Source organism: Dinoponera quadriceps, unplaced genomic scaffold (genome assembly GCF_001313825.1).
Source record: "Dinoponera quadriceps isolate SergipeBrazil2010 unplaced genomic scaffold, ASM131382v1 scaffold2420, whole genome shotgun sequence".
Lineage (NCBI taxonomy): Eukaryota > Metazoa > Arthropoda > Insecta > Hymenoptera > Formicidae > Dinoponera > Dinoponera quadriceps.
The window spans coordinates 208,725-234,698 of record NW_014556754.1 but is presented as its reverse complement, the minus strand read 5'-3'; the positions used below and the strand labels follow the sequence as shown (position 1 = coordinate 234,698).

The window sequence follows — 25,974 nt, the reverse complement described above, 5'->3', positions numbered from 1 at the left end:
GTACACACACACACACACATACACATCGTGGAGAGATGCAAGCATGCTTCCTTCCTACCCCTCCTCGCGCTCCTCCCGCCTCACAGGCAGTTCCTTATGCAACTGTTAATCGTCCTGCGTACGCGGCTCCCTCGCTAATTATGTCGCGGCCCTCAAATCGGCGATCGAAGTCGCAATCACTGATAACTAGCTTTACGGTGTCACTTGGAATGGTGCCTCGATGAAATTGACAGTTAACTTCTCCGTGTCTTCATTTCATTCTCATAACGTTCGAAAGTCCGTAGTTTCTCGCTCGCTATTTAGAAAGGATTCTCTCTCTCGGATGCGAGCGCGAGAAGTGTCGAAGTAAGTGCAGGGACAGGCGGCAGGCGGAAACCTTGAAGAACGAGAGAAGAACGTGAAACGAAAGCGGATGTCGCGGCCGAAGGGGACGAAATCGCTAAAAGGAATGCGCAGTCGAGCGAAAGAGGCCTCAAGGGGTTGGCAGAGGGGGTTGGTCGGCCAGTTGAAATAATGTAGAGAAAGCTCGAAAAAGCTCCGCCAGGAATCCAGGAAGGTACCCACGACCCCATTTTGTTTCGCCTCTCCCTCCTTCTCTCTTTCTCTTTCTTCCGAAGGAAGACGATTTTCCGCGACTTATTTTTTACGCTTTTAATATAAAATAACCTTTGACTCGGGCTTTGAATTACTGTTAAACTTTTAGTATCATTTTCAAACGCAATACAGATAAATTTGTAATTTTTTTCATAAATGTTTCTATTTTTTAAGTTATAAACAATACATCATTAAGTCCACTCAAAAGAAATCGCGTCATCTCATTGTCGACTTTTTTTCCGTGACATCGTCTGGCTAGTTCAATTTCAGTGCGAACGTGTATATATTTAAGAATATATACACCCTAGTATCCTAGGAACAAACGATTTTTTTTTTATCTATGAAAACTTCGCTTCGGAGTTCCGAGAGGTGCGCTTTCACGGGCTGCGGAGTCCATCGTTTTTTTCCCCCCTCGCTCAGCTGCAATTCTAATTTTACATTGACAAGGTCAATTTAACGCCGCGACTCAAATTGCCGCTTTGATATCGGGCACACAGTGGGCACGAGAGATAAAACGGCCGCTTGCTTCCGCGTGCGGTGGACGAAGTGAGCAATAAAAAAAACGCTCACCACGTTCTATTAATAAAACAGAGAGCGATAAGTAGGGACACGTTGGTATGACAAAAACGGGGAATAATCTCGTACGTTTTATCGCTTTGTTAATCATTTTTACCAATAAAATAGTAACTGCACATTTTTTTCGTTGTTACTCGCTGGATCTCATCCGTACCGGCCGAGCCGATATAACTTAATCCACGTGCGTCACGTGTTCCGCACGTGTGTCATCATTTCGCCGAGAAGACACGCTTAATTTTGTCCGCCAATTGCCGGGAATTCCGTGACTTCTGACGAGGAAAAAACGTGCGGTAAATGCACACACACACACGCGTGAACATGTGTGTGTACCAACATCGACGTCATAATTCTTATCACAATCTCGACAGTTTTGCCTTACACCGCATATCGTTTGTACGTACAGCTCTTTCGTCGCGTATCGATAAACGGTTAAACGACATTCGCGCTTGCAGAAGATATATTCGCGATTTATTATCCGCGACGTCGCCGCCAAATATTATTAATAATCCCGATCGATCACGCGCGAGAGGGTGATTTCACGGTTTTTCTCGTTTTTCCCTCCCTCGTCAGAGTGAAGGATAACCCGCTTGAAGATGAGGCGATTCCGCGCGATTAATCTGATCGCGTCTTGCGCGCTCGTTCTGCTTGCCAATTACGGTGACGCGAGCTCATCGGTGGTCCAGGATGCCCTGAAGAAGTACCTGCCGGTTGTTTTGCGCAACCCGTTGAAGGAACTCAAAACCATCCCGCACGGAATCGTTCCTGGTAATTTCTATTCATTTCTGTGTGCGTGTGTATTCTCTCTCAAGTGTAATCGGTGTGTCAGTGTAATCGCTGAGTGTTACCACTAAAACTTAATTAATACTTACTGATTATTACTATAATACAGTCTCACTGATTCGCTCAGCCGACATTTTCACTGATTCCACTTAAGAGAGAGCGGAATATAATATTCCCGGCGGCTAAATCTGTTTCCTCGCGACATTCAGGCACACTATGGTGCGGGCCGGGACATATCGCTGGTAATTATTCCGATTTGGGCCGGAATCGGGAGTTGGACGTATGTTGCAGGGAGCACGACTTCTGCAACGACTACATAAGACCTCGAAGTACCAAGTACGGGTTGTACAACAGCGCCCGATTCTGCCGAAGGTATCCGTCCGCGATACATCTATCGATCACACAATCACGACCCGAGTCGAATGTGCGAACGCATTGGCCGTTTTCTTTTACAGTTCGTTGTGCGAGTGCGACCGGCGGTTTTACGATTGTCTGAAAAAAGCGCCCGGCTTCTTCGCGTTCACCGTTGGGAAGATCTACTTCAAGCAGTGCAGGAAATGCTTCGACACGTACTACGACATCGGGACGTGCATGCAGAGGTGAGTGCGATGTGTGCGGAGGCTAAATTCGCGGTCTCCTATCGAGGAATAGCGGCTCGAAGTCGAGCTAATGTATATTGTCTGAGTTTCTCGGGGTTAAACGAATGAGAATTTGCTCCAAGAAATTCAAAGAGTCCACGTATGTATATCACAATGAGTCCGGACGTGTGACGAAATTCGGAAGTGTCGGTCATTTCGCGCGCCGTAACATCCGCTTGATTAAAACTCCATTGACGAAGCGCATTATGTTCGTTTAATTACCATCGATCAATTAACGTGGGAGCGCGAGCGGTGAAAGTGAGCGAACGTCGGAATTGCGTCGGAATTACTTTGACGTCGGTTGATTCTCGCGTCAGTCGTTAATTCATCATGTCGTTCATTAGGGGTCTCGTCGTGAGCGAAGAACAGGGCCGCGATGGCCGGCGCGTTTTTTGCGCGCAGTTCGACCGAAATCCAAAGTGGAAGCAGCAGGGCACCGGCGCTTCGTCGGAATCGACTCGCACCCCCGCATTTCCAAGCCGGATAAATGCCGAGCCCGCACGAACTATGCCGCAGTTTAATCCCGTGGACAACGATCGGCCGAAGGACTATGAAAACTATGACGATGAAGATGAAAGTGCCGAGAACACCGATCTGAACATGTTGAACATATTCTGAAGCGGAACAGCAAAGATCTCGGTACGACTGCGGCTCCCTCGACATTATCACCGGCATCCGTGAAAGAAACGAATCTTTTGTCAAGAATTTGACGGAAGATTTCACTCGCTGAATTAGCCCAATAAACGCCATACTCAGACGTTGCTCATGATGATCGTCTCTAATTGTCCTCGCTTGATTAAGGCCAGCGAAACTTCGCACTTCGCGAGAGGTCCCGACGGCTTCATGCGAAATAGCCGGGTGCCGATCACGGATTCCCCGCGTCTTGGGGCGATGCGCGAAAAAAGCCTTTCGCTGTTTCCCTCGTCTAACAAGCCGGGGCGTGCTTTTAACGCGAGTGCCCGCTCTGTTTCGACTTAATGCAGAATTACGCGGAGAAAAGCGAGGGGCCATCTCGGCTCACCGGCGGAACCGCACGTGTCTAAACGCTCGCGGCACCGGCGTGCACTCCTGCCCCCTCGAGTACGATTCCGAAGTCCGCTCCGAAATTGCCTCGATACGGCAGTCGGTCCGTGAGGGCGGAGGAACGTTTCTTGAAAATCCGCCGAGAATTTTATCGCGAGGCCGTAGACACGCGAGCGAACAGGCGAGAGTCTTTCTCCGTCGGCCTCTCTATCTTCCTCGTCAGCGGGGAAGGGAGGAAAGACTCTCTACGGCCGCTCCTCGCCGACTCGCCTCCCCTTTCTCACTCTTCTTCTCTCACGCGGAAAGAATGTTCAATTATGCAAAAGTGCACGCCGGAGTTTCGCCGGTGGCGCCGGTCGGTCCTGAATTAATATTGGCCGGCGGATAGCGCGCGAGAATCGCGAATCGGCGCGTTATTGGGAATTATCTCTCGTAGTTCATCCCTCTTGTAGCTTACTGTTTAGCGGGCGCATTCATTGAAGCCACCCGCGCGGTTTCGCGAGCTCTCTCGTCGTTATCGGTGAAAAAGTCCGCGGGAACCGAGGGGATGAAGCTCGGAGGATAAAATAATCTCGAAATCTGCGGTATCGCCAAGTAAGTCTGACGCACCGCTGCTTTTCCACCGTGTAAACAGCGGATCGCGCGCGCGAGATGTAAGGTTTGATCTTTTTTAATCCGTTTCTCTCACGTCGTTGCATCGTTTATGCATAAAGCAAGTCGAGAGAGCGAGTTCGATCGCACACGGTTGGAAGTACGACGGTAAAGTCGGGCGCATAGATCCCCGCCTTCCACCGAGTGCCGGCCGAGAAGTCGAGCTTTTTTTTCCGAAAATTCATTTCTGCAGTTTCGTTTGCGACAATTTTATTTACGACGTTACGCGAGCTACTCGCACAAGCGAGCTTCTTTCATTACGCGACGCGCTTTTTATCTTTCTCGGGGCGCTATTAAAAGGCCTTTAGAAATACCGCCGCGACTCGAAGCTCGCTCGTTTGAAACCTCCCTCAAGTACCTCGTATTATAAAATCCTCTTGAAGAAAATGGCGATTGCTAATAAAAAATGTACGAGAAATTCTCCGCTCCTCGGCTCGCCACGGAGCGGGAGACAGGGAAGCGCCTAATATTTCGTACGGTTTTCGCCGTAGTTTGCATGGGATTTTTAATTGGGGCTTCATTAAGTTGAATTAAAACGGCAATGCCAGCAGAATTTTAATTGGAATCTTTTAAGGCCTCCTCTCGGTCCTTTTCTTTTTCATTCGTAGGGAACGCAGTCTTGAATTGAAGATTGCATCATTACACACTCACGTACTGTGTGATCCTATTCTGACATAGATCTTTCATCGATCAACTGATTCTTGGCAACCGTGAATTCATTGAGGAAAATGAAAATAAGTCCGAGATATGAGAGATAAAAATATATTTTGATTACGGTCGTTAATGTGTTTATATGTGGATATATTATATGTACCAAAAATAGTATATCAACAGTGTACGCGATATATCTTGTAAATATATCTTACAAAATCGCAATATATCTTGTAAAAATCGGGATACAAAGGAATCTCCGTGAGAAGGACTTTTCCTGAGATTACATCATGACACTCACGTACAGTGTGATCCTTTTCTGATCTAGATCTTTCATCGATCAACTGATTCTGGAGAATCGAAAATTCGCAAGGGAAGTGAAAAATAAATCCAAGATATGAGAGAAAAATCGACTTCGATCGCGATTGAAAATATGTTTATGCGTAGGTACGTTGTATGTACGAAAAATTACATATAATCAAGAGTACGCGCGATATATCCTGCAAAATTGGGACACAAGGGAATATTCGTGAGAAAGACCTTTCCTGAGAAAGACCTTCCCGCTCGACTGCCGTGGAAGAGAGGGCGTCGTCCACATAACGCCGCTATTCCCTCATATATGCGGCGCTACCCTTCATCGACGTCGGCGACAAAACCGTGGGTGGTTTTTATTAAAATGTTGAATCCTTTTCCCCCACTCTCTCTCTCTCTCTCTCTCTCTCTCTCTTTCTCTCTCTCTCTCTCTCTCTCGCCACTGAAGAAATCAATTCGACTTCTCCGCGATATTACCGGCCTTTTCTCACTCCCGCCCGCCGCTCTCCGCGCACCCCTCACTCGAATTTCGATTTCGTTCGAATCACGCGCGCATATCGACTTACCTGTCGGATTATCCAGCGAGAAAAAGGGAGGAAGGGCTCGAGAGCCGAGAGGGGAGGGCTAAATATACGGGGGCTGAGGCGACGACCTGAAAGGGTTGGAAATGGGAAGGCATCGCGTTTCTGACGACGCGTTTAGGTCGCTGCGATTTCGGCGATAATCCGGCGAGATCCCGGTAACCGCGAGGGGTGGATCGATCATTTCCACCTTTCGCACCGCGAACGAGGAATCGAGTCGACTCGTCGGAAAAGCGAAAGCGAGGATCGGCGGTTCCCATCCTGCCAAAATTATATGACGAATAATTCAGCTCATTGTCGCTTCGCGCATATACACACAGGGGGTGTAACTAACGTCCCTTCGGGGGCCTTCGAATTTCCTCGATGAATCCTCTTCACAGAATTACCACCGGCTTCTCGGCTATTCGCATCTCCGGGGTGCGTACTGAACGCGGCAAACGAAAAGGTCGAAGGTCAGGTGGAAGAACGCGGCGGGAGAGAGTAGTTTTCCGCGCGTCTCCGAGCGGGCAGGCGCCCCCGCCGAGACAGAAGTGGTTCGTTCTCCGGTCACGTTAGGCTGGTTGACTCTCTCGGCAGTGTATCAAGTACACTTTCGCCAGCTAGAAGCCAACAATGCGATCCTCCATCTCCTCGACACGAATCGCGCGACTCGCGTGATTTAAACGGCGCGCCCCGGTAGATCACGTGGGTTTTCACAATAGCGGGATCCACGCCGGCCGGACAATGGATACGGATCGAGAGTCCACTTCTGATCCTCGCCCGACCGTTTATACGACGCGATGGAGCGCGAAGAATGACGGTACGACATGCGAGGCGAAAGGAGCGCCGAGAGACCGACGGGAAAGAGGAGCTTCCTCTCGCTCACACGCGAGTCCTTCTGCTCGAGTGCTGGCTTTCGGAGTTTTAGGAGCTGCCGAGATGTACGCACTCTGCTGTTCCAGCAGAATTCGTCTGGATATTCAACTCGTTATCTGTTATTAGCTTAGAGAAATTAGCGAATCATTATTTTGCCGCCCTTTCCCCTGCCATGTCTCGGTCTGACAGTCTTGCTGGGATGACGATCGTGACAAACGTGAGAGATTGTATTCGATGTTACCACGGAATTTCTACATAAATCATTAGAAAAGTTTGAAGAGTTATTTACCGCTTAAGAGGAAGAGTCCGCAGGCCACGAGGGTCCTATGATCCGAATTACAGTGGCCGATTAATGCTGACACTGTCGCTGCGAGGATCAGGATCGCGGCGACCACTTGGAACGGCGCGGAGATGCTGAAACAACAAGGACACGCTTCATATAGCTGTTAGGTGTGAAAAAGCAGACGCTGCCGCCTTTGTAACCTCAACCTCGACGCCGCACATTTCAAGCGCATTGTTATTTTTAAATATTCCTCTACTACGCCTTTCTCGGAGGAGAGAGAGAGAGAGAGAGAGAGAGAGAAAGAGAGAGAGAGAGGCGATTCTCTCCTTCTCCTCCCGTCATCGTGCGACGCCACCCTGCGAATCGATAGCAATTTATAGTAGCCTTATTAGGGTGGTGAAGTGTGACTTCACGTCTCACTATTCTCGCGCGAGCGTTAAACGACGAATAAAAATCGCGACGCAGGGAGGATCGATTGCGGAAACGATGAGGAAATAGCGGTGGCTGAAAATCTCCCCCTCTCTCTCTCTCTCCCTCTCTCTCGGACATCGCGAAAATAGCGCTATCTAAATATTATGACCTATTTATTTCGTTTAACTTCTGGCCGCGCGATGCGCGCGAAGTCCGCGTAAAACAGCGCGCGCGTATTGACGCAGCTTTTTAATTTATTAAACGCAAGCTCCGGAAGAACTTCCCTTCGGGATCGGATCGATACGCGTCCGTCTCGTTGTTATTACTGAGAAATTCTCCCGTTTCACGGCAGATTCGCCGGGAGGAAGAAGGGCTGAGAGGGGAGGATTCGTGTCTGCCTCGAAAGAGAGAAAATGGATGTCCGACTGGAACTTCTTCTTCGTGGGGAATGATGCAGGCACGCGGTGACGAATATCGAGCACGTTTCACACCTGGAAACTCGCTGATAGACAGCGCTTACACCGCCCCGCAACCCGCTCTCCTCTCCCCGTGAAACGTTTCATGAAATTCCTACCGCGTTACAGCCTCCCCCCCCCCGTCCTCCCCCCGACGAGTCCCGACGCAGTTACAAGCTCGCCTGTATCGTCGGAGGAACGCGAGTCGCGCTACATTGCGAAGGATTGTCGTTTGCAGGTGGAGGGCGGCTGCAGCCGCGGCGATGCGGCGGGGTGAGTTCCGAAGCCGCACTGTAATACACGTATTCGTAGCTATCGAGGTAAATGGGCCATGCCGGGTAACGGCGCGCACACCGGCCCGCCTATCGACCCTGCTCCGACGTTTAAGTCTTGATCTCGCGGCAATTTCATGGCGTGGCTCATCGCCCGTAGCTCACGCTACACTAAGGACCTGTATATTGACGATCGGGAACCTCGCGCTCGATTAGAACGCGGGTTCGGGGAACGTCTAACGATCAGAGAGACCTCGGCCCGGCAGCAAATTCGCGCGAGTCGCGAGTACTTATCTGACACAGTAGCGACTAACGGGGGATTAAAGATTCTTCGGACGGTAAAAAATGTCTTATTAAATTTAATATGTTTCACGTGGTTCGAAACGGTCTACTAAAATTTCTTCTTTTATCAATTAATTTGACACAGGGAGAATATGTTGAAACGTAACGCGACTATTGTGTGAAAAAGTTAACACAAAATCAGAATATTGGCCGACGCTAAAGTGGAAAATGTATTATTTTCACGCTTACGCATCGTGTACATCGACACAACGCAAAATGTTGAGATAACATAAAGGCAATTTATTAAATTAATACACGGATATGTTGAAAGTGTGACATAAGAATCTTAATAAGGGCCGATCCTAACATAAGTATAAAGTACGCTTTAGTGTCTACTTAATATTTTGGAAATTTTTCTCCCGAAAGGAGCTACCCTCCTTTTTGTATAAATTCGCTTTCGTCGATTCACGCGGGACACGGACATGCTCCCGGCTCCGGAAGCCGAGTCCGCTTTTGGGGCGGGGGAGGGCGCGAACGCGTCCGGTACTTAAGGTTCCGGGGTGGTGAAGCTCGAAAGTTTCGGTGTGTCGCATGCGACACACAAAGCAACTGCGCGGCGTCTCACGGTACCGCGCGGTAATTCCGTAGAATCGAATTATGCGGCGCGGTGGTCGCCACGGGAGATGGAAATTAATAGTTTCGGCCGGCGTGGAGGAAAAGCGCGCGCGTCGACGGAGGGAAGAGAGAGAGAGACGCCGGGCGTTGTTCACCGATGGGACCGGGTATGGATATTGGGCAGTGGGTTGGCAGGCTTGCCTAGTAATAAATCAGAGCCGTCCTGGCGGTAATATACTGCTCGGTCAGCCTGTTTAGCCGTAATAAAGCGCATCGCTCCCGAAAATCGAGCGGAATCGAGCGGAGAAGTCTCGCAAGATGTGGCTTTTTCTTTCACGACCAGACCTCGCGGCAGGATCGATAACGGCCTCTCTCTCTCCCTTTCTCTCGCGCTCGCCGAGAGCCGAGCCTCTCCGCGATGAATTTGAATTTCTCGCAGAGGAATGTCATACGGTAGACCACGAGAATCCGCGCAAATATGTATATATATGTGTGTGTGTGTACATGTATATATATGGGTGTTAAAAAATTGGACAAACTTTGGAGGGAAACCGAGGACTACGAAGTAAATATTTTCACAGTCGAGCCTTAATAGAGGAATTTGATTTTTCCAGTAAAGTTTACTTATGCCGTGTAAAAAGTACTGAAACGAAACGTCGTGGAGAGAAATAGTATTAACAGAAAATGTTTACTTCGAAGCCCGCCATTTTCTTTGAAAGTTTGTTGATCCAATTTTTTTAACGCCCCGCATGCATATATCGCTGACGGATCTTTGCACCATTAACCTTCCGCGCGTTGGGAAAAATATGCTTGGGAGTGCCTTCAATAACGGGCGTTATCGAATCTGTTCGGGAACTTGGGGGGAACTTTGGATATCGCTCGGTCGGTGGATCTGAAATTAAAATTTGGAAATTGGGAATTGCAAAACCAAAAGGTGGTCGCACGGCCGCGGGCTCGGGTATTCAATTAATCCGGAACTAATTTTTCAAAATATCAGTTTCAGCTGAAGTTATCGCGTTTCCAAAGTTTTGGTTCACAGAAGCGTTCGCACGCGTCGATAACACCTGCGGATAATTTGTTTTTCACGCGTGTATGCACCAACAACGGTCGAAAGATTATCAGGCTCCGGGGGGAGCTGTTTGAACTCTTGAACCCGGCGAATCCTGTCGCATCGATATAGTGGTTTCGTATTGGAGGCGGTCGGGATTCGTCCGAACGCGGTTAAGACGCGATTAAGTTTGTCTCGAAATACGCGAGGAAAAGTCGCCGGGACTTCCCAGGATCAGGACGTCGTCGTGCTGCCTCGAAGACGGAGTGGAGGAGAGTTTCTCCTCGAGTAGGCCGCCCCGGCGACAAATATCGTTTCCACCTCGATTCGATAGCAATCGAGAGAAAACAAACGCTCGCTCGAGGGGCCGAGGATGGATTATCCCGCCGATGGCCCAGCGATCCTTTTTTTTCCTCCTTCTCCTTCTCCACCCCTTTCTCACCCCTCCGGCCTTAAATCAACTTTTTTAGACGGCGCATTCCTCCCTTCTCCTGATAAATTATTAAAATATTTTTTTTAACGTTTAAACAGGTACTCGTACACTCCTCCGAAATCCCATCGAAGTGTAAATTTCTGATGGCGAAACGTTTCGTATCGAAATACCGTAACCGGCGTCATGCGAGATACTTGATTTTCACCGGTCGGGTACACGCGCGCGCGTACGAGTTACGCGAAAAATGTGCCTCGATATTACGGGTGTTACGAGAAATATTAAAATGCAGGTTACGTTTTTGCGTGGGCGAAAATGTTGCCGGACGCACTAGATGTCACGAGCATCATCCCCGCTATTAAATAAGCACTCCTCGAACGTAACGCGTTTCTGTGTGTGTCTTCGCGTTTCCATCGCGTGTCCCTCGTGTCATAAGAACGCCTGTCGCGCTACAAAGCTCCGCAAATTGAAGTCATCAACGTGATAATTCCAGATCACGAGTTGAATATGCGACATTACTCGGATCACCGGCGTTTATTCGATACGGACGGTAATCCGCAAAATTTTACACACGCGATCTCTGTAACTTCCTATTTACGAGCGGCGGACGCCGAATGTCGATTCCCACTCGAAGTCTCGCCTCGTTAACGCGCCGGCAGGTGCAGTTTCCCGCCTGCGAATATCCGACAGACGATGCGGAAAAATGCTCGTCTAACAACGGGGCGGGGGCATTTATGACGGATAATGCGCTTTACATGCGCCGACCGCAAGCATCCCTGCGTTTGCTTTGGACCAATTCGGACAATTTGACGTGCGGCCGGCTGGCGATGCGGCGCCATTGACCGGTTTCGGAGTGCTACCCCGGTGCGTAATGCCGCATAACCGTTCTGCATTACATACGGGCGCAGGCTTGGTATGCGAGTATGCATCCCCCGCGCCTGCCCGCGCCGTCATCCCCCCCCCCCCCCCTCCGACAGTACGGGATACGGGGGTGGAGGTGGCGTGTATTTCGCGGGGTGAATAGCCGGCACGGTATGTTTCTGGCTCGTCGCCAGGCCGGGGTAACTACCGGCGCTACCACATTAATAGAGTTTTATTGTTATTTATGACGACGCCCCCTGCTTTTATAATAACCCGCTGCGAATTAATCGCCACGCTCGATTTATTTTATTACGCGCTACTTTAAACCGCCACTCGTGCCATCCCGATTGCGATTCGCGCGAGCGGCCCGGCCGGCCCGAGTATCGGCGCGGAGCATTCGATATCGCGTGAAATCACGGCGATTGTTATTCGCACGGCGACACTTCGTTAACCTTCCTCCCCTTCCCTTCCGCCTCTCCCGCCGATGCGTTCATTTTTTCCGCGACATTAACAGGTTCGCGCGCGAATTTCGGGCTCGCACCCCTTCCGTTCCATCTCGAGCGTAGCTCATCCAACGCGCTGGTTTTTGCAGACGATGGGGTGCCGATGAGGGGGAAAGAGAGAAAGAGAGAGACGCGTTGTAATAACTTCAGTTTTCCAAATTGTTCATGCGATTGATAATTGAATTAGTGATTGTGTGTGTGTGTGTATATATGTTACAAATATATGTGACGTATCAACTAATATTACTTTGAATATTTCCAAGAAGTAAAAATATTTTATTAACGATTCTAGGTGAAAATGAAGAAAATTACGTTTACAGAAGTCCTTTGAAGTGGTGGCTATACTGAAAGAAAGTGTTAGTTCCACTTCACTTAATCCAAGTGAAATATTATTATTATTCTAATATATAATATATTATTATTCTAACATTCTAATATTCATCGGCAAATAATATTTATTAAAATGAAAAATATAATTGACCATGGTGCAATGCAATATTTTCTTTATACAAATAGATATTTATTTATATGTGTTAATTTCCGTTAGACAAATTTTCCTTCTACTCTCATGTTCCGAAGATATTCCAAATTATTGTCCCACCTTGTATACTTCGGAAATCCGATAATGAGTTAAGAGTACATTTCGAAAATGAGGCCGTGAATAACTGAAGGACAGCAGGGAGAATACACTTAAAGGGGATATATTTACGAGAATTCTAATTATTGCCCGACGCGCGCGGTAATCCCCCCGCCAACTCTGATCAATTCGCTTTGCATCGCGAGACGTCCTACGCTAATGTATCCGGCCACGCGTTAGCCCAGCTTACAGCATCTTACACTTCGGCATGAAATTTCAGAAGACGCGACGCGGTGCGGCACTGACACGCGAGCATCGCAGCTCGGATTTCGCGAGAGTGCCACTTCGCTCGGCGTCGCGTCGCATCTTCGCCGAATTATTGACCTTTGGCTCATAATATCTCCGCTTTCCGCTTGAAGAGTGTGCTTTCAAAGGCATGCCCCATTTTACCCTTGAAAATCCCCTCTGGCGCAATAAAACACCCCCGTTTCACTGTCGCCCGAGCTTCCGTGAAATTTCTGGCGCGACGAAAGCGCGAGTATTTCATTTCGTGATTAGCTGCGGGGAGAAATCGATCCGATCTGATTCTCGAGAATCATCGTTAATTACGGAGAATTAATTTCCCGCATGGGCCCGGATGACGCTGAAGGATCTGGAAAAATGCCTTTTCCCTTCGGGCCGAGACACAATCGTTTCCAGTTATCCGCATTTCCAGTGCAAATACACGCATGACATCCCGGAGTCGCGCTAATTCCTCCTAGTGGAAGACGCAGCGGAGCGACTCCCGTCGGCTAATTAAAGTAAATGCGCTCTTTGATCACGGTGTCTTCCGTCGGAGATCGCAAGAAGCCAATTTAGCGGACTCTCGTCACAATAAATAATTGCGATGCGTCAAAGTAACGATTTTAGTGCGCCGGGCTCGTTAACGCGCGGATTATGGCCGCGCTTTGAAGCACCCTCGTCACTTTTCCTGCAGACGCTTCTAATTAAACTAAGTCTTTGATGCTCGTCTACGCGAAGAAACCGAAGCGAACGTTAAGCGTCGGTTTCTCCGCGCCATTATTAATTTGAATAAAATTCCCCGACTCTATTTGTCTAATCATTTTATTCTTTACTTTACATACCAAAAGCGCCGGGCGATTCGCGTTATCTTGAAAATTCCGTTTAATGAAATTCGTTCTCATTTTTCCCGCGTTAAAATTTCCCCACGAAACATCGCGAGTAAGTTCTATTTTTTCCGCTCGATTCTAACGCGATAAGTTAATGCTCGAAGGGGTTAAGAGTCAGCCCTTCGGGGCATTCCTTTCATATCGCCTTAAATGAGAGCAATATCGAGATCATTAAGAATTGTGCGAATAGAAGAAGGAATTTCGTCTGACGTAACGAAAAACGGGTATCACGAAGGGCATCTAAAGGCGCGTCTGGAAACAGGGGGACCGGTTGCCGTACGAAGATAAATGTTCGTATTCGGAGTAGTTACATCGGGCTCGTTTAATTTAAGCGGCTAAAGACGTCACGCATTTGATAAACGAGAATTCCAAACGTTCGGCTGGCGCCATGTAATTCATCCGTGAATTTTGCCCTTATTCGTATGTCGAGCATGCCATTTTTGCACGCGCGATTGCTCGACGATATTTTATACGTGCAAGGGGAGCGGAAAAACAGACAAATGTGGTCAGACGGCAAAAACGTGATAATATATTTATTTAGCTGTAACGGTTGAATTTTAAAGAGAGAGGAATGTTTTTTTCATCCCATAAAATGTACCGCGCCGCTTTATCGTCATATTAAATTACTGCTATTTCGTTACTCGCATGTATTGCGAAACGTCGTTCGTGATTCCAAATTTCGCGACGTGTCTAATTATAGGAACATCAAAAGTCGGAGAATTTTCGACGATCGAGTTGACCGTCACAAATTTAATCATCTTTCTTTCCTTTTCTTAATGTCCGTTTCATGTTAAAAAAAAACCAATTTAAGCATTAACTACAGGAATACATTAGTTTATACGTTGAATGTTAAACATTTCCGAAAGCGTAACGTCGCACGAAACTTCCAGCAAAAAGAAGGAATTAACTCCGGATTCATCGAGGAACACGCACTTCTTTGTTTTAAAACCGGATATTGGATATCCTCCACGGCGTTGGCATAATAGTTTTCCCACTACGTCTTTTCGAATTTGATGAGAGAGAAGGAGAGAGAGAGAGAGAGAGAGAGACCATTCGCTCCGCCAGCCGCGGGTTAATCAGTGGCGACATTTTAATCACTGCCGACGGTGCATTCAGCGTTTAAGCTCGACCTCGCTCGCAATTTTCGTGCATTTCTTTCAGGCGGATGGACGAGCGTGTGGAACGCGAGCAGACGTGCCCCCAGCATTTCCGCTTCCGGCTCGAGCGGAGAATGCGAGCGTGTGCCGGTCGAGCGAGTTACGTCGACGGGAGACAATGAAGGGCCGGCAACAATAGAGACGGAGAAAAGGGCGGCAAGATGGCCACCGCGAAACGGCGGGAGGGCGGCCGAACGAACAGCTCGTCGCTGCGAGACGGAGCGAAAGGAGGACGACGTGGGGGTGCGGAATGGGACAAATGATGAGTCCCGGGCGTCAAGGGGGTGCGAGAGGATGGGACATCACCATTTAACATGTAGCTGAATAGCCATCTGGAAGAATGGCGAACGGCTTCACTGAGAACTCCCCGCTGGTCTCCCCATCTCGCCCCTCGCCATCCCCTCGCTCGTTCTCTCAGCGGGATTTCATCTGTCGCAACGCTTCTACGCCACGATCACTGAATTATTTTCGGCCGGGAAAGGGACGAGTCGGACGCCATTATCACGAGAAGGCGAAGTTTCCAGGAAGCAGGGCTCCTCGAAACTTACGTTGGAAATCATACGTGGCAAAATTTCCAGCGTTAAAACCCGATACGAGGGGAAAACGCACAAATGGCGAAGGCCATCGTGAATGAATCTAACGCGTCACCCATCCTGTAACGCGTCGAGTAAATAATGAGCCGACAAGTAACGACAAGCACGTCGACGTGCCGCAGGTGTCTGTTGACATTTCTTTCTCGTGCCGAATTTGATTCGTTCTCCTCTGGGATGCGAGTTAAAATTTAGCTTTGTATGATGAATTGAACAGAAGTTTTTCGAGGAGATCTCTCCGCTCCGGATTACGGCTCCGTCGCGATAACGACGCGATTACTCCCTCTCGCTCGCTCTTTTCTTGACTAAAAATACTCCACCGAAACTGTGATTTTCCTTTAAGCAGAATTACCGCCTATCGAAAATACCGTCGTCGGTTTTCAAAGATCGAGCAATAATCTATATTAATGAACAAGAGAAATTGCGAAGAGAGAGAAAGCGGCCTTGATTCACAAACCAGACACGTTTACATCGATAAACCCCTGCTGCATCTCCCGATCTATTTTCGTGTTCTCTCTCACCCCTCATCTTCCTTCTTTTCCGATGCAGACGGCCGACTCTTTATCTTCTCAACGGGGGTTTATTCTTGCCCTCAACACAGAGTAAAATGCGAAAAGGACAAGGGATGGTGGAACGGCAAGGTGGATGGAAACCACGAAATTTCAAGAGTCCATTCTTCAACCCCTCGCGCGCCAGGGGCAGCTCTACTATAATCCGGGCCCCGTACTGTTTAATTATTTGCGAAGATTACTTTTATCCCGATTAAGTTCCAATTTTAAGCAGGATTCAAAACTTCAACAAACGTATGGTCGAGAAGCAAACTTTAACGACAGCCATCATTTCTCACGTGTGACTGAATAACAATTTTGCAGAACAACAAATTGTTCAACTTGAACGTGCCAGTCGTTCATCTTCGATAACACTGCGGATAAATTACGAGTCTCAAGTATGATTAGAATCGAATTCTTCACGGATAATCCTGCTCTATGCTAATCTATGACCACTCCTGATCTTTTTCATCCGCCGTAAAACCCGCACGCACCGCGACATCTTCGCGAGAGGGGGGATGGTGCTCAAAGGAAGGAGCGAAGCCGGTATTAAGGGATGAAGGGATTCCGTCTCGACGTATTTTGCCTGTAATCCAAACTACGGCCCGGCTTGAGGACTCGCCTTCCCGGCACTGGCTGGCGGACGGGCGGGAGAACCCGCGGGGGAAGAAAGAAACGGGGAAGTTTCCCCGGACGAGGTTATATCCTTATACTTCTTTCCTCCCGCCGGTGATTCTGGCCGAGGGATCAAGGACGATTTTAGGACACAAAGATTGGAAATCGCCCTCGCCCGTTATTCCCCGAGCTGAATAGCGGCCGTTGGGGCGCCTCGGCGCGTTTCTTCGAGGGTTATTTCAAGCCCTCGGAAACCCCGAGATTTTTAGAACTTCATAGATCCTCGGATCCATAGAACTGATACCAAGACAGCCTGCGGATCCCGCAGTCTTACCGGGCCGTTGGATCCTCGCTGACCGCATCTGTTTATTTTTAAGGATCCCCGAACCGCATCACGCGGACGCTTTGGCTTTATTGAATCGTGATTCTATACGAGATTAAATCTCCCTCCGGTCAGACACGGTCGATTCGTCATCCTTAGGACGCGCGAAAGGGTTTTCGGTGGCTTACCGATGAATTATTGACATGTCTGCGGTCGACTTCGCGTTTCGGGAAGACATTAATTTACGGTCCACCTGAACTCTTGAGGCAGGCGTATAATAATAACCGTCCCACCGTCCAATATGTTGCTTATGTGTAGCGCTGTATAAATCCTTAGATTCACAATCGATTCAGACCACGAACGCCAATTGACAATTACTCTCGCTGAAAAATCGAACTTTTCGTCTGATATCACTTATCGGAAACATAAAGAAGGAAGTACAGAAGTGCCGTCGACAAAAATATTAAACGTGTATTTCTTTGCAGATTGATATGTGGATCGCGAGAATATTTAAACTGCGAAAATGCAGAGAGCTGAATATTTCACATAACACGGCAATCCCGGAATATTTGAAAAATTTGGTAACATAAGGTCCCGGTGGCTCGGGATCCGAAAAGAGGATTCAATAATCGGCAACTTCGACAGGCCGTAGATGGTCGAGTGATCCCGCGGGATCGTAAAACTCGAGGATTCTAATAACCCGAGATTTGAGGAGCCATTAAAATAAGCCGCGGCTTATTTTCGTTCTTGCGACACGGCGCGCGAGCTAAATTATACGGCATTATTTTCGGGATAAATTCGATAAAACCCCTACGAGAGTTCTCTCGCGGCGTGAAAAACGGCGCTGGAGGGAAAAAATTGTAGAAAATATAGGTCGTGTGCGCGGAACGATAGCCCGCAGGATTCGAACTGAAATCCCTGATAAATTGTCTAAGGACGCGAGGAGGGGGCGAATGAGGGAGGAGGAGGAGGAGGAGAGAGGAGAGCTGCTTACGCGCCTCTGCATTTTGCCGGTCGAACATTTTTTCTCTTCCTTTTTCTTCGCCCACACCCACGATAGATCCTCGATCTTTCCCCGCGACTCGATAACGTTCGGAGCGTGCCGGCGAAAATGAGAGCCTGAAAGCTCGGCCGGCGATTCCGCGACACCCCGATAAATTTCCAAAAATCTTATCTCGCCCGCCGCCCGTTCGCAAAGCGGATGATGAGTGGCGCGGGGATCTCCCACGGTGCTGCGATAAATTAATCCTTTCACTTACGACCGATTCATGTATCACAGAAGGAGAAAAAGGGAGAGAAAGAGAATAGAATAAAGTAGAATTTATATTTAATTCTGCAGTCAAGATTTCTTCGGTTATACAGTAATAATACATAATAGTTGTCGGATGCACGAATCGATTAAAATACATAGTTACTTGAGCATATTTCGCAAGGAAAGGAATTGAAAAGCAAACAAACATAGGATGCAGCATTTCGATTTTATTGACGAGTAAAAGCGAGGTGAATAGAAAGCGGAACTCTAAAGGAATTTGCGTACGAACTGAAAATAATGCATGACGTAACAGATGCACAAAGGAAAACTTAGGAGTAAATGGCAGAACCAGATGCTACGTACCAGAAACAGAGCCGCATTGTACATGAGGCATGCGTGAGAAAAAACAAAGGTCGCAATAAAGTTCTAAGAAAATAAAGAGAGAAGAGAAAATCATATTTAAAGAGAAAGAAGAGAAGAGGAAAAAATAAGCAATCTAGAGATATTGTTTAAAGCTTTATGTGGACTAAAAGCAATAGCAGTAAAGAGACAAGAAAAATAAAAAGTGCGCAAGTATAAAAAGAGAACAGAAAAAACGAGTTTTGTGAACAGATAAAAAAAAATTTCAAGAGAGATAGAGAGAGAAAGAAAAGAGAAAACGGTGACAAAGGTAGAACTTCTAGGTCGGAACTTGAAATAGAAAGCGATAGACGGACGAAAGTGAGAATAAATAATTCTTGGCGAGTCACTAATCTCAGATTGGAAGAGTCTGAGTTTCTTCACGGAGCGTACGTGCTGGCGAATAATAAATATGCAGGTGTTCAAGGCGCAGCGTGGAGAGATGCAACTGGTATCCCGATGCATATCGGCGTCGGAACGTCTGATTGCGTCGCGGACCGATTTTAGGAACGAGCGCGGCTTCTCAGCCGCGCTGTAACCTATGGCTTGATTTTATCGTCGGACGAAACGTTGACAATTTCAAGTCGCATCACCTGTTGCACCGAAACGACCTGCTTCCTCTGGAGCATTATTAGAATCGCAGTCGGCCTATCTCGCGAATCTTCGCCCGGTTATCGATTCTCGAAGAATCGGCGTCGGGGATTATCCATCCAAATGTGGCAATTTGCAAGCTTTGTACCGCCGTCTCGGTGCCCTTCTGCGCGAAACGGTGGGCGAAACTCCACCGGAAACGGCGCCGAGATTCTGTTTCCGCCGCAAGACATTGTGCTCTCGACTGCGGCAAATGAAAAATGTAATTTCTGAGCCGGTCACGCAGACAGCTCCAAAATGTACTTCGCTCTATATAAAGCAGTTTCGGGGCTGAAGTCTGAAAAATCGCGGGAAATAATATCATCCCCCGACATTTCTATCGGCGAAAATTGATTCGAAAGATCAACGGACGCGCGGGACGTCGTTACGTCGTCCGCATTTTCCGTCCCGATTCTGCGACATCCTGCAGGACAGATAATTCGTTATACGTCCAAGTGGAGGACCGAATAAAAAGGATAATTCACACATCCGTATATTTTCGAGCGCTTTAACTTCGGAGGTTTTTTGTATAAAAGTGGAAATTATTCAAGCTGAGAGTTGCATGCGGTTTGTTGCGAGCCACCTGAGTTCTGCCGGCGCGAAATTAGTTTTGCAACGGAAATGGCGCAGTCGAGTTATTTATGCGGGCTTTCGGGAAGGACGGCGACCGCATCGGACACGTATGTGTCCAATTAAAACGGATTAATCTGAATATTTAGCAGGTCGCCATTTATTGCGAATGCCGCCTCTTCCCGTTCTCCTCGAACAGCAGCTTCTTTTTGCATCGGGCACGCCCTAATGGTAGTCCGGTAAGATTTCGCTAAGAGTGATGAGTGTATGTTTAAAAGCGCGCGATATAACAAAACTTGCCGTTTATCTCTCGCATTTCCTTTTCAGCTTTTTTCCAAGTTGCCGTAACAACGTAAGATGCACAAGGAAAAAGACACGTACGTTAAATCCAAAGAAATCTTTTTTCTCGGAATACAAGCGGCAGTGGAATATTTTAAAAGCCTCCCCCGTTAGCCGCGAAGGAAAATTTATTCCCGCCGCTCCGAGAGTCTCTTCGCGCGGCGGCAGTGATTTCATATCGTTGTATGTACCGTCTCATCCGGCAGTGAAGCCCGTAACTTCATCATTACACGCGTTTCCGAATTTATCACATCGTCGGTCCCCTTTCGATCGAGAAATAATCGCCAGTGAAATCGATTTCCCCGTCTGACGGTTTACGCGTGTCTTTTTTTCCCCCCGACCTTTCCCAGTCGCGCACCCTACCTGGTCTTCCAGCCGACACCCACCGTCTCTCCCGTCCCTTTTCCTCTTTCCTTCCACGTCAGATGACAGCCAATTTTTATCCCGGTGATTGCATTTGCAATTCCGATGCACGTGCGAACGTACCGCGTCAACGGGGACGCCTTTAACTGCGCTCCTACAGCGCGTTTTTCTCGATTTTCGTAAGAATGCGCCGCCGGTACCGACAAATGCGCGCGGATCGAGAGATACGGATTCCGAAATCGAATTAAAATTCCCAGTCAACTCGGGGAACTAAACTTTCGGACAGGTAACGTCCAATATCATCACATAGAGTGTCCCGAAGTCAAATAATCCCGCCGGTCCCCGAAGACGGCATTTTGCACGTAGCGTTTCTAAAAACTCGCATGTTGATTCGTAATAATAGAGTTTCCCAAGGAATTCGGATTCCGTTTATCTAAGAGAATTCATCCGGCTCCGTGTCACGAGTTGATTCGCGTTCTCTACGAATCTTTTCTCACGCGCAATCGATCGCTGGATAAATATCGGCCATTTCATTTTATTACGTTATTATTTGCTTGACAGTTCGTTCGGGGATTATTTGAGGTATTTTAAAAGTGCGCCGATGATGACATTGTTATAAATCACGGCAGATTAGGGCGACAGCGCGGAAGGAACTGTAAGAGAATTCGTGAACCGGAAAGGACTAGAGGGAGACGAGGCTAAATCGTGTATCACTAATAGCGAATAAATGTAGCGTGAGTGAAACAAGGGCGTCGATTTGCTTCTCGATGGCTAAGATTATCTTGCACGCGTTACGGAGCACGAGCGTCCATATTTATCGCGAGATAATTAATAATCGATTGATACGTGTGTAGTACACACATAGGGAAGGCCGAAATAAAACCGAAATATTTGCGGAAGCGTTCCAGTACTTAGAAAACCCGTTGGCAATTGTATCGATGTACACCCTGTATATGATTTCTCCATCAAAAACTACGTAAACTATATACCTCGCAGAAAAAAAAAGAACTTTGAAAAAGCAGAAGAACAAGTAGAACACGTTCGGAGGAATTTGTGTGCGTTCAAAAGTTAATCCGATATAAAAACATACGAAGAAGTATCACTTTTTAATTAGATCGGAAAATCTGCGAAGATATATTGGAGCATCCAAACTTTGTCGAAGGTATATAACTTACACATATAATAACACGATACATATTGTAAACTGCTTGAAGGTATAGGAGTGGAATATTTCCTTGAAATCGAGGCATAATCGAAGCATAATTGTTGGTAACAAATATTGACTATCCCCCTCCCTTCATACTTTGCTAGTAAATTCGAGCTATTAGCCGACAATATACATGAAATGCTTTTATCGCTGCTATTATAGAAATCTCGCCGAATATTAGCCGTAGTAAAAAAACAGAAATAAATAAGTCGCCTCACGTTTACATATGCGACTTTAAAAGCATACCAAAAAAATTATTCCCGCAAAGTAATCCGTTATATGCAAAAATCGAAGCACCCATTATGGGCTCTCTCCATTCTTGCTCGAAAAGCCATCTCATTTATGTTTCAAAATTGAAAGCCGACGTCGATTTTATCATTCCACCGTGGACTTTAATTATTGATCTGGATAAAATATTCCGGTCAAGGCACCGCGACGGAAAACATTCGCGGTGAACATTCTCCCTGATCTAATTTCGAAGGAAGCCACTTAATTTAAATGTCTGGCTTGCCCTCCGACCCTCGTCCTTTATCGTTCCTTCGGGGACGGAATTAATTGCTTCTTAAGAAACTGGAATTATGTTTCTGGGAGTAGCACCTTGCTAGAATTTCTATTCTCCCTCATTTTTTATTGTCACCTGTGAGAAAGAACCGTCGTTGTTTTTACAGACATTCAAAGGTTCCCGGAAACTTGATCCTTTCTTTGTACAATGAGCGATATATTTTATGCTCGTGGATATTACGGGATATACGGTCATACGAAGAAAAAAATTAGTCTTAAATCAGTGATATAATAGATACTTTCACATGTAATCTTCTTAGAATATTTTTAGTTTCGACTTTGATTGAATTTGTATTGACGCAAATATTACTTGCGCTCAATTTAAGACTAAAAATCTTCGAAGGTTATTGTAATATTTTTGCTTATATATGAGAATATCTGTCATTGATTTAGGACAATGTTTTTCTGTGCCAGTACGATTCTCCTTTCTGCATTAATATTCCTCCCCTCCCATCGTTAATACGAAATGACATTTCCGCAAACGACGCTTCCGCAAAGTCGGATTACCATTCCATCGGATTGTATTAATTAAGCTTGCAAGATGGCCGCGTGCCGATTGATCGCGGCTCGAAAGAGTTCCGGCGCGCTACCTCGCGACGCGATTGTCGTTGGAAGCAGATCTCTTAAGCTGATCTTCGCGGTCGGCCTGTCGATTCTCAGCTCTCGACGTCTCGCATTCGCGGCGCGGTTCTTCGGCACGGCGATTTGGCACGACGACGGCGACAATTCCCGGAGAAGTTTTGCGCCCGGAATGGATGAGTTTACGCGGAGTTCCGGTGGCTTTGACGGAGCTCCACGGCCGAAACTTGGTGCGCGGAACTATCAAAGAGCGAGTGGGAAGTCCGCGGCAATCAGTCGCCCGCCGCCGTACTAATGCGATTGTCGTTTAAAACAGTCGGCCCCTGCGGCGAATTGCCGCGACTCGGCAACTCCCGACGTTTATGGCACTTGGCGAACTCGCGGAGGCGACTCCGCGCGCGCGATTATTTTCCGCGAGACAGTCGCTCGGCATTCCGCTCGTCTCGTTCGCAGCGCGAAATCCCCGGGACGCCCGGCGATACTTTATCTCCCGCGGGATTCACTCCGAGAGAGAACGCGAGGATTCCCCGGTGTACCGGGAATGTTCAAGAGTCCAAGAAACTCTGGCAGTTTTTTAGCCTCTCCCTTTCTCTCTCTCTCTCTCTCTTTCGCGTTTCGCGAACATATTTCGAATTTTTTATAAATTCCCCCAAATTCCCCGGGGATTTCGGGTCTTCTCCAAACGCCTTTCGGAAGTTTGCGAGACTTCCTCCGCGCATATTTCGTTGATATCATCATCATCTTCGACCCTCGTATAGAAATAAACTCGTTTCCATTAACTGACATGCAAGGAGCGTTCGGACGACGTTAACTGTGGCGGACCACTCTCCTCGACCACGCTTAAAGACGGACGGTCCGCTGACAGAGAGTATCCCATCGCCTGCAATAATAATCTTCCGTGAGACACGGAATTGCATTTCCCTCGGGGGGTGAGAGCGACCCTTCAATAACGCAGCGTCGCGTCGAGCAATTTGGCCCGCGGCGTTCGGGCGGGAAGCTCACGTAAACATCCAGCCGGACAAACGCTCGCGCACACGTGAGCACACACGTGGAACACACGGGGAACACGCCGGCGCGTCCGTAAGGAGAATTTTCGTTAATCATGCCGTATCAGCGGCCTCTCCTGCCCGCAACGCTATCGACCGTCCCAATAATTGAATTATTGCCGCTCCGCGTTACACGTGTAGAGAAATGGAGATGATGGAAGTAAGAGAGAGGGAGGGAGTGCGTGTACATGTATGTGCGAGAGAGAGGACCGTTGGGTGCACTGCACGTCATACTGGACGCGTCCCTTTGTATCAGGAGGGATCGCGCGTGAGTGCATACGACGTGATACCGGTCCACCGCTAACTCCTCCGTTAATACTCGTCGCCGCGACGACGGAATATCGAGCTGAAGGTGTCCGCGTGTTTTGCGAATCGGCGCGATTCTCGGTAGACGATATTAATTACACTCTTGCGTGGGATCAAATTGAATTTCGTCGGGAAGCAAAAGTGGAGAAGCTCGCATTTCCCCCGGGGAAATTTTCTCGGATTTCGCGATACGCACGAGGGAAGAGGATTTCCCGGATTCGTTAAAATTCATCCTCTTTTCTGGATTCATTATGTTGTTCATATTAAACAAAACCAAGTCAAACAAACACTGTGTACTAAGCTCAAAATAGCTTTTACTCTGTGTGCAACATAGATTCCAATTAGAATACTCAAAGTTGTCCTAACACAGGTTGTTTCACTATAACACCAATTGGGAGCCCCGAACATGGGACGAAGCCTTTTTTCCGCTCTCCTTGAGCTTTCGTCGAATTTTCCTCAAGTCCTTCGATTCTTGTATCCACGAATATTTCGAGAGCCTCGAAATCGCGAGAAGTAAATTGTGAGAGCACTGCCTCGCGATTAAATTCGCGCTTTTGTTGTATAACGGAACGACCGGTTAAACGAGAGCCCGAAATCGATTCTCGCAAGCTCCGGCGCACAATAACAGCGGGCTCTTTGAGCTTGGATTCCTAGATCGCTCTAACTTCCGCAGGATCGTCTAACTTTCTATCTCGTTTACCACGTATTGAACGTTGCGGCTTATAGTTACCGAAAACCTAAGCACCGATGACGTTCGATCCGACGAAAAAGTTAATTCGATTCTCCCTGGCGTTTGTCCGTTCGGGACGAGGTATCCCACGATCGTCGGAATTAATCGCGAGATAGGGAATCGCATTTCCTTCACAGCCGAACGGGAAACACAATAATCATTATTTAATGCGCCTGCTTCGCGACAACCCCTCGTGTTTTTCAGCATTTTTCCAACAAATTTCCACATGCAAATATATATCGAAATGCGTCGTATGATTCCGATCGTGAGCGTTGCACTATAATTAGTTGTTAATTGATACCGGACGCTTAACACGTCGGCGCGTTTCACGTGTCGCCGCTCTAATTAAAATACATCGCGTGGGCGCGCGCTCGTGACGCACATTGCGTCGCATAAAAATAATTTCGTAGTTATTTCTCGAGCGTGCTTTATTGGAAAAACGCGGTGGAGTATTTTATTAATAAATTTCGTTACTCGCTGTCAATAACTTGGTGCGCGAGATCGCGAGAGCGAGATATTCGAAGCGAGCGTATCTTTGATCGCGCCCGGCATTGTTTATCTTCGTCCAGATGTTCCGGACGCGTAATAATAAATATAACGGATGGGAAATTAAAAAGAAAATAAACGGTGAAATATATCAAATAATAACGCACGGTGAGTGATTATTCATAAAAGTGATAATTGACAGAAGAACAGCGAATGTGGTAATCAGGCTCGCGCAAATTATTCTGCGGCTTTTCATTCGCATTCGTATTTCCCGTCGAAAGGAATTCTCGTCCGGCAGCTTCAATTAAGATGTATTTCCCAATTTCCCTCAGATTTAGAAACGTCCGTCGCGCGCATGAAAGAACCCCCGTATTGATTCGGCCTGTGATTAATGAATCAATTTGAAATTCCATCGCCCCGTGGCTCCGTCACGACCTGACGTCGCGGCCCGTGGATCGCGGAATTTCCCGGTCCGATCGCGCGTTCGATTACCGAGCCGTAATTAGCGGGCGCTGTGAGCAAAACGGCACGTAACGGGACGAGTTTCGCCCTTTACGTTGAGCCGCCCTTTCGCATCGCGACGCGAGTTTCCATTATGCGTGCGAAGGGTTGAAGGGCAGCTACAGCAGCCGCATCGCTAATTAGGAGACTCTCTCGCGCGCGCGCGCGTGCGAGCAGGACCGCGCTGCAAGGATCGTCGAGCCGGC

At 47.7% G+C, this 25,974-nt stretch overlaps 2 protein-coding genes across 3 annotated transcripts in view; one reads left to right on the top strand and one right to left on the bottom strand.

Annotated features, from left to right (window-relative positions):
• Positions 1-25,974, bottom strand: part of LOC106748117 — a 93,548-nt gene that overhangs the window by 22,657 nt on the left and 44,917 nt on the right. For both annotated transcript variants that reach the window (XM_014626347.1, XM_014626348.1), the window contains exon 4: positions 6,951-7,075. In XM_014626347.1, coding sequence (XP_014481833.1) covers positions 6,951-7,075 — 125 coding nt within the window. The remainder of the gene's footprint in view (positions 1-6,950; positions 7,076-25,974) is intronic.
• On the top strand, positions 1,545-3,357 carry LOC106748118 (group 3 secretory phospholipase A2-like). Its single transcript, XM_014626349.1, has 4 exons — positions 1,545-1,935; positions 2,160-2,322; positions 2,406-2,549; positions 2,933-3,357. The coding sequence occupies exons 1-4, from the start codon at positions 1,764-1,766 to the stop codon at positions 3,204-3,206; spliced, it is 753 nt and encodes a 250-aa protein (XP_014481835.1). The 5' UTR covers positions 1,545-1,763; the 3' UTR covers positions 3,207-3,357.

Coding starts and splice junctions, on each gene's coding strand:
- LOC106748118 (XM_014626349.1), top strand. CDS start 1,764: ATGAGGCGATTCCGCGCGATTAATCTGATCGCGTCTTGCGCGCTCGTT. Junction 1,936..2,159: donor CCCGCACGGAATCGTTCCTG/GTAATTTCTATT, acceptor CGCGACATTCAG/GCACACTATGGTGCGGGCCG. Junction 2,323..2,405: donor AGCGCCCGATTCTGCCGAAG/GTATCCGTCCGC, acceptor TTTCTTTTACAG/TTCGTTGTGCGAGTGCGACC.